Raw genomic sequence first — 18007 nt, 5'->3', positions numbered from 1 at the left:
TTTAGTTTGATTACAGTCCTCAGCGCGGTTCGGAGCCCAAGCCTTACAGGCACAAAGGCGCCGCAGCTTCTGGCGTTTCCCGTAACCCTTAAGGAAAGGATAAACCAGCAATTCACGGTATTTTGAGGTCACGTGCAGATTTTTTTTTCTTAAAAGACCCCAAACAGCAAATGTGTCTTTGCTCTCACTAAGAAATTGTATTTCAAGTTTGTCTGACATTGTCAACCACTGGATCTTAGGCCACGTTTTTCAGCAAGACTGAAAAGTCTTTTGCTGTTTAAGAATTTTAAATACTAAAATCTAGATACGCTTCTTGCTTGGATTCAGAGTTTTCCAGTGAGAGGCTTTAAACTGCTGAAACAATAGTAGATGAAGAGTCAGAAGAGCAAGAGCTATCCTCACTTCTTACTGCTCCGAAGCATTCGTCTGAAGATAGTGAGGAAAGCTGCCAGCCGGAACGGTGCAGAGATGATGAAGCGGGTATTGACATCAGCCCAGGAACAACCGGCAAATAACTACAGGTAAGTAGGTTTTGACTCTCTCTGCCTCTGACTTTCCATACTTTCTCAGACGAATGCAGGGCTGCTGACCTCGCAGACTGTGTCACGAACAAGACACTTTCAAGAGCCCTGACTTTTGCAGTAGATGCGTCTTTTTCCTGCTGGCACAAAACTGAGCTCTATTCCAGAAGCGTTCAGGAAGCTGCCACGATAATATATTCCAAAGCCGTTGCTTCTCATATGCAGAGCCTGTGCTGTTGTCAAAGTTGTTCGCTCTTCAGGTATCGGTGGGTCACCTTCCTCCCAGAGGTCCAGCAGCAGGGAACCGCAGCTGCGTGACTCGGGCCGTGCCCCTTTGCCTCCCCAGTGGATGGCCCGACTCCTTTCTTTCAGACTCAGAGTAACAAAAGCAAAGGTAAACTCTTTGGTTTTCTGTCCCAGGGATGTGCTGGCTGCACCCTAATACGTTCTGCCACTTCAGGCCACCCGGTGACATTCATTCCTGCAGCAGCACACGGCTTGGTCTGGCCAGTGGGACAGCAAAGCATTTGATTACACCTTAATCTTACTAATTTAAACTGGCCTTAAAAAAGGAATGTTTATTGAAACGTGGGGGTTTATGGAAACTAGACCCACAGTGTTTTCAGTGTAAATACACAGAGCGACTTTGGAAGCTGAGCTTAGAGAGATCTCTCCAGAATTTCTCAGCAATTAGAATTCGGCACAAATAGCAAAATGTAGCTCTTGTTATATTGAAGAAACTCTAATTTTTATTCACTTGGGTATATCCTTGAGATTATACCTTGAGGAGCCAGTCTTAGCTGGCTATGTGCCATAGCATCCAAAAAAACCCGCTGTCGATATATTCTTAAACTATGTTTTCTTAGGAGCTTTCACGTTGTAAAGAGCATCACTTGACAATAAAGACAGGTTGCTGGGAGGTCAGTACTCAAAATATTTAGGGCTTTGTAAGTCATAGCAGTTCATAAAACTTTACCTGCAACCAGAACCTGGAGCACTCTTCAGAGGACAAGAACAGTAATTTCTATATAGGCCACCATAAAATTAATAGCTATTACTTTAAATTAGTTGCTGCTTTAAAATAGTCTTCAGGATCATTTACAGCAGGAGCCCATTTCTGGTTTGGAATTGGTCAAACTATGAGTCAGGGCAAAACCAGTCCCCTTGCCCACGTTACATTCTGGCTGCCTGTCAGCTCGGTGTCACCTCTCATTTTCTTCTCCATAAGCGCTCTGCTTCTGTACAGCCATTTGAGCGTGTGCAAATGAAGCCCAATTTCCAAATCTGGGTGTTAAAAGTTATTTTTTCTAAGCTTATTTTCTCAGACCCACAGTTTTTGACGACCAAATAAATATTTATTCACTACATTTGCAACAGTTTACTAGAAAAGCATAAAAAAACCACCTAACTATAAATGTACACATTACATTAAAGTGCGTTAACAAGAAAGAAAAAGTTATCTCACTTGCACAAAACTGCCGTGTACCTCCATGATCCTAAACCAAGTGTGGCAGAGACACAGACACGTGTGGCAGAGACACAGACACGTGTGGCAGAGACACGCGTGCCCGAGTCAGTACTTGCCGCTGGAACGTGGACGCGTTTGCGTTCTCCGGAAAGCTCTCCCTTTAGGATCGCCAACCTCAAACAAGCTTTTCTTTGGGACGTGACAAAGGTGCATACGTGAGTGTATTTTGGATTTTCGTTCTGAAGTTTGATCGCTCGGTTAGGGGAATGTTTGAATTTCTTTTTAGAGAACGATTTTACATTGTCTGACACGTTCGTTTGGGTGGAATTTAATATTAACGAGATCTGGCCAGTCCTTCACGTCGCACCTTCGCACCATCTCGAGTCTCAGCTGGAGGGAACTGGCTGCTTTAGCAGCAGGTACTGGGAAAGATTTACTGTGATGTATTTAAAGACCGGAGAAAAATAAAATCTAGAGATTGTGATTTGAACCAGATAGCTGCATCACTTTTAAGATGTTTAGTTCCACTGAAATCTTCTAGGCTCCAAATAGCTACAAGATGTTTTATTTAGAAATTTTAAAAAAGCAAACTTATCTTTGTATAGGAGGAAGAAGAAAATAGTTTTAACTCTGCATTGCTCATTGTGTAGTAAACAGCCAAACTGTCTCTGTTCTACTCTACTGGGTATGTTGCATGTTTGATATATATAGATCAATACATACATATATAAATATATATATATGCACACACATATACACCTTTATAGAGTCTCTGTGTGTTACAGGCATTTATGCACGTGCTCTCTCCTTGCATTAGGAAATTAAGGGCCTAAGCTCCATTACCTGATCAAACATACAATATCTTAACCATAAATCCTATAGTACAGCATTTAAAGAATGTACAAAGATCTAAAAAGCTTTAAAGATTATGCCAGCCTGTACACTAACAGACCATTCATTAGTTTCAGAGAAATAATCTATGAAAACTATCTTTCAACTGCTTTATAGAGTTATACTTGGATTTTTTGCACGTATGTTGTTAGATTGTTTCCCTCACAGACTTCTTAAATAGATTAATGAACTACGTGTCTAAAGAAATTACTTTTGTTCCAATTGTGCGTGATGCGAGAGCAAATTGTAATGCTGTCCTCGAGATGCTTGGCAATTCAGTTGTACAATTACCTGCCTTCCCTTTCCCCTTCTCGTCCCTTTTCTTTTTTCAAATCACAAAATTTTAACCAGATGAAGGATGAACAAAGGTTCATCGAGGTAGATGTCGCGTGGAACTGTTCTGCTTGTGGCCCCGAGCAGCTCGCGTCTCTTTAGCGGTGCTTTATGACTCCGACCGTGCGCATCCTCAATATGAAAGAGCACGTCTCACAAACTGCTCTTAAGGGGATCTCAGCGGTGTTGAGATTAAAGAAATACTGTACCAAAATACCTGGAGGGGTTTAAAAGCAATCCCGTGTGAATTTACAGTAAGCAGAGTTAAATTAATAAGGAGCCAGGCTAGTTTTGCTGAGAGAAAGTGTTGCAGTACAATCCTCTCCTACACGTGCCGTTTCCTGGCTGCTGTTCTAAGGCAGCGCTGGGAGCCCAAGGACTCACCGCTTGCCTTTTTCTTATTATTTAACATCTTGGGGTAGGAAGGAGGTCTATAAAAGAGGAGCTCAATGTAAAAGCCTTTGTGACCATGTCGGTGGGAGCAGTTGGTGTGTGCCTCAGCACAGCCTGGCGGGCTGTCCCGCAGCCATCCGGGCTCGGGCTCTGCCAGGCACGGAGGTAGAGCCAATCTCTTCCCGAGGAAATAAAGGCAGCTGAAGGAAAAGAGGACTGGAGGGCTAGCACACACCTGAACGGGGCAGAACGGAAGCAGGGAGCTTAACTGGCTCCAGAACTCAGTAGTGCTCCCAAGCCTGCCAGTTTTGATGTTGCTCATCTCTGTGTTGATGCTTCTTGTAAATAATGAAAATGGTAAAAGATTTTACAACCTGTGTGAAACTCCTTAGCAAATTAAATTCCAACCCTTATTTCTCACAGTCGATAAGAGTCCTGTGGTTTGACCTCTCTCGTGCAGGAAGCATCTCCTGCTCTCAGGAATACTCCAGTCCAGTGGTCGATCTGTGCTGGAAGTAGCACAAGAGGACTGGCAGTCCTGCTCAGAGTGGTTCGTTTTGGAGTCGAGGAAAAGAACTTGGATAGGCCAAGGAGGCACTTCCTGTGAACACTAGATTTACTTTAGAAATTATTTATGATGTCTTGTTAAAATGTGTTTCCCTTGTCTCAGTAACTTCCTCACAACACTTCTTGTTTCCAGCTTAACCATAGGGATATTACGTGTGGAAAATGAAACAGTGCTGGAAAGTCAGCATGACAAGCCCAAATTTTTTCAAGATGTCACAGCCTAGACTATTTGCAGAATGTTCGGAAACTTAAAATTGTGCCAAAACCTGAGGTCAAAGGAATAACCACGTAGTTCTGGGATAACAGGATAGCCTTATTTAGCAAAGAAATCTGGTGGTCAAAACCCACAGTAAGACAAACATGGCTGTTTGAGAACCTGAATTCACCTTTGGGAAGGTTTCTAGTTTTTGCTTTAAGAAACAGAACAGGGAACTCCAGTCTGAAAGCTCTGTACCAGGTTTTCGTGTATCACCTGAAGCAGCCTCCAGGGATATCGTAAGCTGATCTGTAGATTCCGTTTTCCGCAATCTTGTGTCCCAGGTACTGACTGAGTCTCTAGCAAACCGGAGCTAAGCTCAGTGGCTTAAATTCTTATAGCTAGGACGTGCCAGCGCAGTTCCTGCCACTAAATTAATAAAAGGTTTTAAAGTAACGCGCTATATGCGATAGAAAAATAAAACTGTTTATTCAGAGCAGCACCCATTTCTTTTTAAAAAAGAAGTCGTGATCCTAACTTTTCAATCCCTGTGCAAGGTTGTCCTAACAATGCCAAAACATTTTGAAGAAACTACCAGAATGGAAGCTGGTATCTAAGATCGTTCCGTTAGGGAATGGGTCATGGTTTTGGCACTCTGTTGGATTCACTGTATGTTTCTGTTAAAATGGTCGAGTATGAAACAACTAATGATGTTATTTTTAAAAGGGATACACGGTTTTAAGGGATTAGAGTCTTTCAGTTTGTTTTTTTCTTAGGTTTTCAGTTATTAAGTGGAACGATTTTGGCACCTGAAAGCCAATATTCCCACCAAGAAAACTGAACCTGTTACACTTACTCTGTGATTGTGCTGCAGTCACAAAGCCTAGAGAGCTTTTAGAAAGGTCTCTGAAAGGTGGGTAGTACGATTTTGTAGAAAAGATTGCATTTCTTGAATGTGTTTGGTGGAAAAAAAAATAAAAATCTAGAATACCTTCCTTCCTTTTGTATTCAGTGTCCTCACAATGAATCTTTTCCCTTCCTACATTTCTTGAAGTGTGCCATCGCTGCCTTGTCTGATCTGTGTCTTCTCCTTCCCCACACCAATGGCAGAGACGATTTAGAGACCGGCCAGAGACTCCCCGTTCTGTTTGTGCAATGAGAAGCAGAGCCGACCCCATTCTCAACTGGTCTGTAGGCATCGCTGTCATAAATATCATCAACAGTTCTACTGTTTTTCCTCAACCAGCCAGAATGGCACCTTGAACGTCCATGAATTAAGCAAAAGGACAGGGAAGTGGGGTAAATGGAGAAAAAAAAAGAAAAAAGAAAAAAAAAAATTAAAGACCTTCCTATGTTGCATTTTAAAGATGGCTAAGGTTTCAAAATAGTCCAGTCCCTTCCCTAAGTCTACCCACTCTATTTTATAGGTCATCTGGAAACTTACACTGTTTCTTTTATGTACAAAATAGGCAGTCTTTCAGAAAATTCTACTAAACCTATTATCTGTCTTCTCCATGTTACTTGTAGCATTGTGTAGTATTTTTCAGTGCTGCAGGGAAACCGTGCTGAAAACTGGGCATGTAAAAGTAGGCTGACTTGGTTTGCTTGTGGTCTGCCAGGGTCCATTCTGCTCATTTTATTATTATTTTTTTAGTACTATCTGGGAATACCACTTGCGTGATCTGCTGGGGACAGTATCTGTAATGTGCCTTCCCACATACAGTATTTCCGGATGATAATTACAAAGATTACAGTTTTAGACAAAACTCAGAAACACATTTACATAAATCAAAGTAACAGATATTATCAAAATTAAATTAGGGCTGAGCCAATTAATCTAAAAATCTAAAAAAGTAAGAAATTCAAAAACCTAATGGAGACCTTTAAGTTCCTGAGATTTTTCTCCATCTCAAATTCTTTCCCCTTCACAAAGAACACAGAAAGGGAAATTATATTTAGCCGCACAGCAAGCACAGCGATTTCACCACTACTGTCTGAAAACACACACACGATTCCACTTTTCTTAAAAAATATTCTTCCTATATCTCTTCCAAGTGAGCAGTTCCTGGTGATGCATAGCAAGACTCTACTTGTGTTTATGAAAGCTTTTTAAGTTTACATAAAAAGTATAACCACGATACTCCACCTTTTACTGTTAAAGCTAATTTTCCGGTAAAAGGTTGTCTAGCACATCAGCTTCCAGAGACGCCTGATGAGCTAAACGGCCTCCAGTTAATAAAGCAGATGGCCCAGCCCTAAACTAGTTCTATTCCTAAAATAAATAGTGTTGAAAAACCTTTCTTTTCTAAACACTTTGTCGGTGTCCTGTCAGGCTCACACACACGTTTCTGGGTTAGTTACAACTTCACCATTTTTTTCAGGCTCATCTTTCAGAAACTGCTCCACTTCAATAGAGTCCACCTTGGCATCTTCAGGAGTTTTGTCTTCGGATTTGTTTAATTCCTCTCTTTCTGCTGCTTCATCTTTTGTATGTGGTTCTTCTGGTTTTTTCTTAATGCAAAAGAAATTTCCCAAGGCCAGTACGAGTGCTGAGGTGGTAACCTCAATTCCAGCAATAATAAAAACAAACATATACCTTCCTGTTGCATCCAAGAGTTTTCCTGAAAAAGACAACATTACAGGTAATTAACAAAAGTTACTGTCTTGCAATGGATTTTTTCTCTGCTTTTTTGCAACATTTCAATGACTGTCTAGAAGTACCACGATGATCTAAGCGAGGTTTTTAGTAGACATAGTAGTAGAAATAGTATTTTAACAAGTTTGTAACAATATATTTCTCAATTATTTCAATTCAGTTTAGCATTCACTGACATTACGTCACATCCCAAACCACACACTTCCCTGCACGCACTGAGTCACGCGATTCAACTGGAATAAAACCAGCCCTGCTTTCGTGTGCAAGAGCTGAGACAAATGCCGTGTGTTTCAGATCACAGTGTGTGCACCCGTGGCAGCAATCTGCATCATCCGCGTCCTCTCGCTCCCTATCTCATTTCCTTCCCTGCACAGGCAGCGCGCTGTCTGCTTAACATGCAAATCTTATTTCATAGGAAGTCTGGAGTCTGATTCTGATGCTTCGGTGGTGAGGTGGAGGTGAAAGAACAGGAAGGGAGGCTGTGAAAGACGCACTTCTCCAAACCTGGAAATGGAAGGAAGTTGTGCATGGGACTGCTTTTTCCATGAGGGGTTCTGTCACAATAAAGATACTTGATGCTTTTAGTGTCTGGTATAAATAGTCAAGATTTTATGGCAGTGAACTGGTGGGTTTGGGGTGGGTTGTGTTTTCTTTCAATTCACAGTCTGTAAAATTTATGTTCTTTGATTAGTAATTAATTTGCAATTTTTAATTCAAATTAATGAATTTGAATGTTTTGTAATGTCCCCTTATTCTTGGGTTGTGAGACGTGCAATAGGAGCAGTCTAACTTCCTTAAAACAGGCCAGTTTTATAGTCCTCCTTGTAAGATTTTTTTTTCCTCCTCCTTCTGATGTTTTCTTTCCTCCAAATCTGCCGTGGGTATAGAGAATCTATCCTAGTACTTCCATAGCACTATAGAGAATCTATCCTAGTACTTCCCCAAGAAAATGGACAGGTTTCATATTCTCAATCCCAACTCCAGAGGTCTGAACTTCACAGTGTGTGTAAAACTCGTTCTCATATGATATTAGCCGTTTACTAATTAAGAGGCCCAGTGCAGGCTTTCATTGAAGAAAGAGCATCATCTCCAGATGGCAATTCAACCAATCCTGAAATAGATCCAAGAAGGGAAAGATTCATCCCACCCCGTCTTGAACCGTTTCAGATTGTAACTGCCAAAAGTCACTGAAGCCTGTGCTACACTAGCACAATATGCACTTCTCGAGTGACTCGTGTTGGCTTTTTCCTCTGCTCCCTTATCATACAATTTGTGTAAATGGATGCCATGCAAATGGTTTTGAATTCTGAACTAAAGGGAATACTTACCCGCTGATGGTGGACCAATAAGAACAGCCATAGCTTCCGCCAGGAGCACTAAACCGATAGCACTGGAAAACTTCTGAGTCCCAACAATAGCCATGAGAACTTCAAACTGAAGAGCACCTACCATTCCGTAAGAAATGCCAAAAAAAATGCAAAAGACCACCAGGCCAGCATAATCAACAGACATAGAACCCATGAGATCTGTAAAGCCATTGAAAATCATAGCAAAACTGAAGAGGTAGACACAGCGCGGTCTAACCCATTTAAGACCAGCTACCATTCCACAAATAGGTCGAGCAAAGATATCAATGAATCCCAAAATAGTCAGAAGAAAAGCTGCTTTGGTGTCTTGATACCCTAAATCCTTGGCGTAACTCACAACAAAAACTGGGGGAACAAAGAGGCCGAGCACCATGATAGATGCTGCTAGCGTGTAGATCACAAAACCGCCGTCTTTAAACACACTGAAATCCAGCAGTTTTTTCTTTGCTTTCTTCTCAGATGGTTCTTTGGTAGCTTCGGACTTTTTGGGTGGCTCCAAAGGTCTCATTAAAGCTCCACATACGCAGCAGTTGAGCAGCATCCCACCCAGTATAAGGAATCCTCCTCTCCAGCCGTACTCGTGTTGTAGTATCTGCCCCAGCGGTGAGAGAGCACAAAGAAAGACTGGACTCCCAGCCGCGGATAGTCCGTTGGCTAAGGGACGGCGTTTGTCAAAGTAACGGTTTAACATGATCAGTGAAGGCTGAAAGTTTAGTGCCAGACCCAAACCTGTAACAGAGGGTACCGAAAAATTAATACTTGCCTCCAATATCACTATTAAAAAAATTCTAATTACAGTTTTTCTGATTCATGACTTAAAAGAGTTCTATTTCAAGTGGATAAAACAATTCTAAGATAATTTTCAGTGGTTCTAAGACTCTTTTCAGTGGTTGCCAGTGAGAGGACGAGGGGCAACGGGCACAAGTTGGAACACAGGAGGTTCCACTCAAATATGAGAAAAAACTTCTTCACAGTGAGGGTGCCAGAGCCCTGGAACAGGCTGCCCAAGGGGGGTGTGGAGTCCCCTTCTTTGGAGATTTTCAAGCCCCGCCTGGATGCAGTCCTGAGTAGCATGCTCTGACATGCTCTGGGCAATCCTGCTTCAGCAGGGGAGTTGGACTAGATGATCTTTATGGTCCTTTCAAACTCTAAAAATTCAGTGAAAATCCAGTGAAATAACAGTTGTACAAGCGTTCCACCTCCATAATATTCTTGTACTCTAGGGTTACTCTTCACTGATTACAGCAGCAGCTATTAAACACACCAGAAAAATTAACGTTCATAAAAAAACCAAACAAGTTTACTCCCCATTTACCTGCCATCTTTATAAAAGCCCATTTAGATGGTCTTGATAATTTAGATATTTGTTGCTTGTACCAAGCTTCAGCCTAAAGCTAAGACATTGGCTAATTCATCTTCAGCCACGCACGCTACTCACCGGTGATCACACCCGCAGTTAGGTAGATCTGAACGATGCTCGTGCAGAAGGAGGCGATCACCATCCCCATGGAGGCAAAAAGGCCACCCACCAGCATGACAGGGCGACAGCCGAAGCGATTGACACACACGCTACAGAGCGGACCTAGGCAAGAAGAGCAAGTTAACAGTTGCTAAGATAAACCAATTTTTGCAATTGGTTTTATGTCAGTTTGCATTTCTTCGGTGGATTTGGCTGTGTTAGGTTTACAGTTGGACTCGATGATCTTAAAGGTCTTTTCCAACCCAAACGAGTCCATGATTCTATCTGTACTTTGTCCATACTGTCAGACCAATCCAGAAGAGTATTCTTGCCCCTACAGCCAAATACTTGGGTCTTTTTCATCTTCAGAGTGCCCTGCAATTTTTCATTGTCTTGAATAGCTACTGAGTTACAAACTTAATTTTATATGCAAGCTGGATGTGCTTAAATAACTTTTGGATTTATGTGATTAATTATTCTTTGGAATGCCTTACTTGCACACAAGTAATGACACGCAGTCATGATTCACACTGGAAACGGCTGTGTGATTTACAAACATCATTGTATGATGCAATACTGTTTCAAAACCAAAGAACCGCCTACCTGTTCCATAAAGCATGGCCAACAGAATGGAGGAAATCCATGCAGTGTCACTATATCCAATGCCAAATTCCCGGATCAGTTCTTTAAAGAAGACACTAACTGCCTTAGGAAAGGCATAGGAGAATCCTGTGATGATAAAACAGCCAAAAAGGACAGCCCAGCCCCAGCCTCCGTCAGGGGCTTTGACACCAGATGGACCATCATCAGCTACGACAGCTCCCATGATGAAGCTCAAGAGTGTTCCCTAAGAAACAAAAAGCAGTTACAGTCTATAGACATTGGTACAATTATCTCACTAAAAAAAGGCAGAAATTGTGTTAAAGTTACAAATAAGATATGGGACTGTTTTAAATACAGATTTTGAAGATGCAGTGCAAATTTAACTATTCCTTGTTTGGATTTAGTCCTTACAAAGCATATGAAAAATACAAAAAAGAAAAAAAAAAAAAAAGAGATGCACACAGTTGAGTTTTAAATGAACGTCCCCTCATGGCTCTCTCAAAGTCAAAACTGGATTTGAAGCAAATCACTGTTTCACAGAAAAAACCTGAAGCCTTTACAGCAGTTCAGGGGTGCATTTGACTCTCACAAACATGCAGTAACTACTGCATTAAAGTCTGCAGGATTTTTGTTACACCACCTTTTTATACAAAGCTCCTGGATGACTCCCTGTTCACTTAGGAGACCTGGATGCAAAATCCTGGTGCATCACTATTCTCTGAGCGACAGCAGACGGATCTATTCACTCGGGCTCCTTTTTCCCTGCTGAGAACAGCAGCACAGCCCTGATGCACCCCCATCTCAAAAAGAATCATAGAATGGTTAGAGTTGGAAGGGACCTTAAAGATCATCGAGTTCCAACCCCCCTGCCCTGGGCAGGGACACCTCCACTAGAGCAGGTTGCTCAAAGCCCCAAAAAGATTGCACAAAAGATTGATCCCTTTGAGCTTCTGATGAGCTGTGGGTTCGCACGGCACCGGGAGCTCTCTAATAGGAATAGTAACGGGGGAAATGCTGATTCAAACACTGAATTTCACTGAATTTTTTTTTTAGAGTTGGAAGGGACCGTATAGATCATCTAGTCCAACTCCCCTGCTGAAGCAGGATTGCTTGGAGCGTGTTACTCAGGACTGCATCCAGGCAGGGCTTGAAAATCTCCAAAGAAGGGGACTCCACAACCTCCCTGGGCAGCCTGTTCCAGGGCTCTGGCACCCTCACGGTGAAGAAATTCTTTCTCATATTCGAGTGGAACCTCTTATGTTCCAACTTGTGCCCGTTGCCCCTCGTCCTGTCACTGGGAACCACTGAAAAGAGTCTGGCTCCCTCCTCCTACAACCCACCCTTGAGATACTTATAGGCATTAATAAGGTCTCCCCTCAGCCTTCTCTTCTCCAGACTAAAGAGTCCCAGCTCTCTCAGCCTTTCTCGGCTCCCGCGTATGAACGACACGATGAAGATGAAGGAGCCCAGGGGCAGGAGGAACCGTCACTCCCGCTATTTCCGAATCGCCAGACACATTTCCTTTGGAGCGAACTTTTAAAACTCTGGGGGAAGGGTTGTGTGGTTCTTACTCTTCTGTATTAACCGTCTAGTGGCGACACACCGCCGGCAACAACAGGTGAGGCGGGAACAGCCACCCCCCGGCAGACACGGCTGAGGGGGCGCCTCCCGCTGAGGCTCCTCCCGCGGCCGGGCGGCCGGGACCTTTTCCCTGAGGCGCTGTCGGGGCGGCCCCCGAGACCCGCGGTGCCGGGCCCCGGCGGCCGGCACCCCCGCCATCTCCGCTGCCTTCTGAGGCGAGTCACCGCTCAGCGCTCCTCGGCCAACCGCTTCTTCCTTCACGAAAGAACCGTCCCGGCTTCCAGCAGCCGCCGCACCGAGCCCGATGCAAATGCCACCCGAAAGGCGGCGGCCCAAGGCAAGGCCCCCCCCACCCCCCAACCCCCCCCAACCCCTCACCGCGGCCCCGCGTGACCCCGCCGCGCTGACGTGCAAGCGGCGCGAGCGAACGAGCGCGCGCGGCGGCGGCGGCGGCGCCCGCCGCACTGAGACGTGCGGGACGTGACCGGGCGGGTGGGCGGAGCCGCCGCAGCAGAGGTTGAGCGCGCGCGCGCGCTGCCCGCAACCCGCGCAGCCGCCCGGGGCGGGCGGGGCTGAGGCCGCGGGCCCGCAGCCCGGGGAAACGGCGGGGGTGTGGGGGGGTGTGTGTGTGGAATCTCGGGGGCTCCACCGCGCCCCGCAGCAGGGCGGTGTGTCCCGCCTGCCCGACGGGCCCCGCAAGCCTGGCGCACCCCCGGGGGGGGGGGAACGCGGAACCCGGGTCCCTACAACCGGGGATGCGCCCCGGAAGAGCAGGGCTGGCGGGCGTGGGGAAACCGGGCAGCTCCCGGGGAAACAAACGTCCCTTTCACTCTTCTTCACCTCATCTTTAGCATCGCGTTTTGTGTCCCCCCCCCAAAAAAAAAATCACCCTAAACCAACACACTGGACCTGCCGACGCCATCCTTTCCGGATGGGTCTGCACGCGCACAGGCGGACATCGGTCCCCGCCGTCCGGCTCGGTGTCCCCGTCCCCCCGTCCTTCCCCCCCCCCCCCCGGCCGAGGGACCGTTGACACATCAGCAGGGAAAGAGCATTAACCGGAACTAACGGGCCCGTCCCCGCGGGCGCGGCAGAGGCTGCTCTTCCCCCGCTGTGCCCTGCCAGGGGGAGACTCGCCCACCGCCCTGCTGCGGGGGGGGGGGGGGGTGAGCTCCCGGTGGATCCGCACCGGCAACGTTTCCCTTTGGCCCTTCCTTCGGCCTCCAAGAGAGGAGGCGACTGCCCCGACTACTCCGCTTTTCGCCAGCCCAGCCCCGCTGGGAGGGAAAGGGTTACATCCCTTCCCTGTCCCCGCGGGGAACAGGATGCCATCCAACGGGATGCCATCCTCGGGATTCGTCCCAGATGCCTCCCCCTTACAAATGGGTTCTTGCCCCTTTTTTGGTGATGCGTAAAACAAAAAGGCGCAAGTGTAGTTAAATCGGCGGGGATTCACGCTCCCGAGATTATCCTCCTGTTGCCATGGAAACTAATACGGGATCGGTCGGGAGGAAATATTAGGTGCTTGTAGGCAGCCTTGTGGGTGGCGTGTTCGGTGTGACTGTGCAGTGCACACTGAAGGAGAGCATTTGTGTTCTAAAAAGGAGCAGGTAGAAGTTACAAGAATCGAATATCTGTGTTCAGCTACTGCCCTCGCTGGCCACGGAGCTGTACTTTTAGGAAGGACGTGCGTGAGTATGCAGCCTGACCTATATATGGCAGAAATCTGCCCAGCCTCGAACTCCTCGGATAGAAATAAATAACGGTTATTGAAACTAAAACATGAACTTTCCTGTAGGGAACCGAGTTGAGGCCGGAATTCAGTCCGGAACCCTACTAGGTTGAGAATGGTACAATTATAAAATGAGGGAGACGGTCTAAGCCGAGCAGAGATCCTCCTTCGGTTTCTTCTCCGTGGAATGAGGAGGACACTCATACTGTCTTCACGGGGCGTCGGGAGAATGGATGTGCTGAAAAGCAGGGAGTGCTCGGGACTGTGTCAATAGGAGTCATAAACCTCCTGCATTTGCCCAAGGGCATTAAAATCTAAGCAGACCAAACAAAAGATGGATGTTATTTTTGGTTTCGAGTGAAGAATCCTACGACTAACCAACTCTACTGGAATTTTGTAGGAAACGACCCCTGCAAGAATAATTTTATTCTAACATCCTCCAGACCCTGGTTATAGCCCTCTGCGTATAAAACAACTATCCTTTGCATTGACATCACTGGCATCTGCCTTTTCAGCATGACTTCAGCTCTTTCCTGATGCTCTAAAGCACTAATGCACACAGCTTTAATTCAAACGTTATTTATTACAACTCATTCCTAGGTACTTCATACAAGCCATTTCGATGGGCCACCGGTACGACACAGTAGTGCGTTTCTTGTGGCTTACCTGTTTAAACAGCGGGCAATTGAACTACACAATCATTTCCAAAGGCTGCTGCAAACTCCTGCTCCCTACAAAATCATGACTGCGTTTAGCAACGCCTGCCCTGACCGCCCGTCCTCCCCGCCGGGCCCTGCAGGGACTTTCACTCTCCCATTTTGGCCTCCTCCGTTTTATCAGAGACAGTTTTCCAGTCCCGCTGCCTCTGTGTTTCGTAAGGGTTTGCCAGCTTCCAGCCATCTCTCTTCTCTCTCTCAAAACTCCTGGGACAAACCACCCAGCAGTTCTGTGCTGTCTGTAGCTGTGGGTGATGTTCCACACCAACACTTGCTACTAATCAATCTCCAATCTCCACTCGGCCTCGAACCCTTTCAGCGTTCGCTGCTACAGTAACGTCCATCCCAGTTGCCAGCAGACGGCAATGGCACAGTAAATCACTGAATTTCACTGAATTTTTTTTAGAGTTGGAAGAGACCGTATAGATCATCTAGTTCGGTGTGCCAAATATTACTACTCACCAGCCTGGGTTCTATTATCTGGGTAAAGTGCTCTACGGGGGAAGTTGCACTTGTTCTTTTTTATGTAACGAAAACCTTAGAACCTTGTTCTTTACATTCTCTCAGAAAATCAGATTATATTATTGGTTTCTTAGTTGTTTTTATTTTATTTTTCCATAATGAGGATGTTACCAACAAGTACCCCTAACTTACACTGCGCCATAAGCAAAAGAATAGGTCACAGCTCTGCATGGTAACTTCACTTTTAAAGAAGTATTATCGTGTCTTTCTTAACAAGGAACTGCTCTTTTAATCTTGAGATAAATACTTGCATAAATATTTTCGTTAGTCACCAATACAACAGTAGCTAACAGTTCAATCTTCTCAGGTCCCACCTTTGAAACAAATACACTACTTCTGTAACAGCAGCATTGTCCACGTCCCCCCGGTTACTATCTCAATAACAAACATCCAGTTTCTGGAGAAGTGGACTTATTTTTCTAAAGCCTATAGGTTGGTTTTGTTTTTTTTTTTTACCACCACAGCCATTACCCTAAATGCATTAATGTCAGCATCACAGCTGCACCTTAAGACTAGACAACATATGCCCTTTCTACGCGCACAGGAAAAGCGACAACCGTGCCTCCAGTTGCACTTGAATTATCTGGCTGCTTTCCATAACGCTTTCAAAAATAGAAGTTGCAGAATCCCAACTTCAGGCGAATACTTACGATTCATCCTTCGTGTATCATGGAAATTAATCTCACCCCTGCAGCTCTGCTGGCTTTGCAATGTGTCTGAGCTTTAGAAAAAAAAAAATTAAAAAAAAATAGAAATTCTTGCCAATTGTTTATAGTGGAAAAGTGACCTTATTTTGTCTGGTATAAAACCAAAAAGTGACAGAGCTAGATGAATATTAATTAAGGGTCCAGTACTGTCGCCGGCTGGACATACGAGCTTATTTTTGTGGCATACCGTGGAACCACCCCGATACAAAAAGTGCTGGCGCGGCTGTGGAGCGTGTCTCACGCGAGGTTAGCACCCGCAGCTGACTACGGTGGGGAAAAGACCGTCTGGCCGAGAGATGTCATTTTACACCGTCGCTTCGGACAGGGAAGCTGCATAAATAACATGGTGTCACCCATCCACATCTGCGAGTTCCCACTTCAGCCACCATTTAAAATGTCAACTGAATATTCTTGTCGGTTATCTCGGCGGGACTGAACCCCAACAGGTGTACACCGCGCTAACAGATTCCGGTTGGCGTTTTGGAAACTGCCGACAGCCCCGCCTTGACAAACCACCGCTCCCTCTGAAATAAATATTGCAAAACCCAACGTGACTTCACCCCGTGGCACCCTAAACTAAACGGTTTTCCAACTCGCTCTACGCCAAAAGCACCCCAAGCCGCCGGGGACAGGCGCCTTCCCGCAGCCGGTGCTAACGGGCTCTGCCGGTGAGGAAGTTGCGTCCCCGCCGTTCACCCACACCTTCGGCCGCTGCTTCTTTTCTCCACGGAACGGACGGAATAAGGCAAAACCGGAGCCCCCCTTCCCGGCGGGTTTCGAGCAGCACCAACGACGGGGCTCTTCCCCCGCCGGGGCGGAGGGGCCGCGGCGGCCCCGCGGGGTCGGGAGAACAATAGCGGCGGTGGCGGCGCCGCCAACGGCCAGGGCCGCCCGGCGCTCCGGGGTTGGGCACGGGGCCGAGACGGCTCCGCCGGGGCCGAGGCGGCCCCGAGAGGCGGCCGCGCGATGCCCTGACCGGGCGCCTCACCCCTCCTCGGCGCGACCGCGGAACCGAGTAACGGCGTTGGCGCCCGGGGGCCGCGGCGATGTCCCGGTGAGGGCACGGTCCTTCGGACCGCGTGTCGCTCGCTCTGGCGGATCCGAGCCTTCCCCCGCCGAGACAAAGGGAACGCCGGTCCCGGTCCCCCCCCCCGGGGCTCGACACCCACACGAACGGTGAGCGGCAGCGAAGGGACCGCGGAAGCGGGGATGGCGCGGAGCCCCCCGTCGCCCGGCCACCGGGCTGAGGCCAGCGATGGCGGGAACGGAGCCTGAGCTGGCGGGTGCCTCGCGAGCCACCGCCGTAGCACCGTACGTGCGCTGCGGCCGGCGGCACCGCGCGCCTCGGCGTGACCGGCCACCGAAGGGGGAAGCGAGGGGGGCAGCGCGATGCCGTCGGAGCGGGGCTCGGCCGCCAGCACCGCTCAGCGCCCGGACAGCGCTACCGGGCCGGCGGCGGCGGGGACGCTGGGCGACCCGCACCGCAGCGGGGGGCTCCCGAGGAAGAAACGCGCCCGCCTGTCCCCGTGCGCGGGGAGAAACGCAGCCGGGGGGGGGGGGGGGGGGGGGGGGGGGGAAGAGAAGGAGGGGGGCGTCCCGGCATCCCGCGTGAGGAGGCGCCCCCGGGGGCGAGGGCAGCCCGTGCCGTGCCCACTGTCCCCGGCGCAGCCTCCGGGGCAGGTATGAAGCCGCGCCGCCGGCACCGCGCTCGCCCAAAGCTTCGGCGCCTCCACCGCCCCGGGCAGCCCCCACGCAGGGATGCGCTCCCGACCCCCGACCCCCCCCCCCCCCGCCATCCCGCGCTCCCCGTGGCGTTCGCCTCCACCAGGCTCCCCGCAGCACCACGGCACGGCGGCCCCGCCGCGGTACCTGAGTCACGTCCCGCGTTCGGCCGTGAGGATGCCCGCGCGAGCCGACCGCCGCCGCCGCCCCCGCCCGTCTGTGCCCCGGCGAGAGCCCCGGCGCGGCCGCTCCGCCCCTCCCACGGCAGAGGCGGGGGGGGGGGGGCGCCGGGTCCTAGCGCCGCCACGTGACCCCTTCCCGCCGCTACAGGTTGGCTCGCGCAGGGAGTGCCCCGGCCGCGTGCGGGGCGGAGCTGCGGACGCGCCTCGGGCCGGCGCGCGAGGCGGCGGCGGGCCCGGCCCGGCCCGGTCGGTCCCGGTCCCGGTCCCGGTCCCGATGCGCTGCCCCGTCCGCTGAGGAGCCGGCCCCGGCGATGGGCTTCGGTAACGGAGGGTTGTTCTCTGCTGCCCTTTCAGTGTTCCAGGGAGGGGCCGCCGTTTCTTCCTTGTTCTC

The 18007-nt window shown here is 48.3% G+C and overlaps 1 protein-coding gene across 1 annotated transcript; it reads right to left on the bottom strand.

Annotated features, from left to right (window-relative positions):
• Positions 1–5976: 5976 nt before the first annotated feature.
• Positions 5977–17646, bottom strand: SLC16A3 (solute carrier family 16 member 3). Its single transcript, XM_074160017.1, has 5 exons — positions 17582–17646; positions 10455–10698; positions 9831–9974; positions 8354–9121; positions 5977–6990 (listed from the first exon to the last, which is right to left on the bottom strand). Exons 2-5 carry the CDS (start codon positions 10675–10677, stop codon positions 6704–6706), a joined length of 1422 nt encoding a protein of 473 aa, XP_074016118.1. The 5' UTR covers positions 10678–10698; positions 17582–17646; the 3' UTR covers positions 5977–6703.
• Positions 17647–18007: the final 361 nt, after the last annotated feature.

The sequence above is a fragment of the Numenius arquata genome, chromosome 17 (assembly GCF_964106895.1).
Source record: "Numenius arquata chromosome 17, bNumArq3.hap1.1, whole genome shotgun sequence".
In the NCBI taxonomy this organism is placed as follows: Eukaryota; Metazoa; Chordata; class Aves; order Charadriiformes; family Scolopacidae; genus Numenius; species Numenius arquata.
Note: the sequence above shows the minus strand (reverse complement) of the source record. Positions and strands in the feature narration are given on the sequence as shown.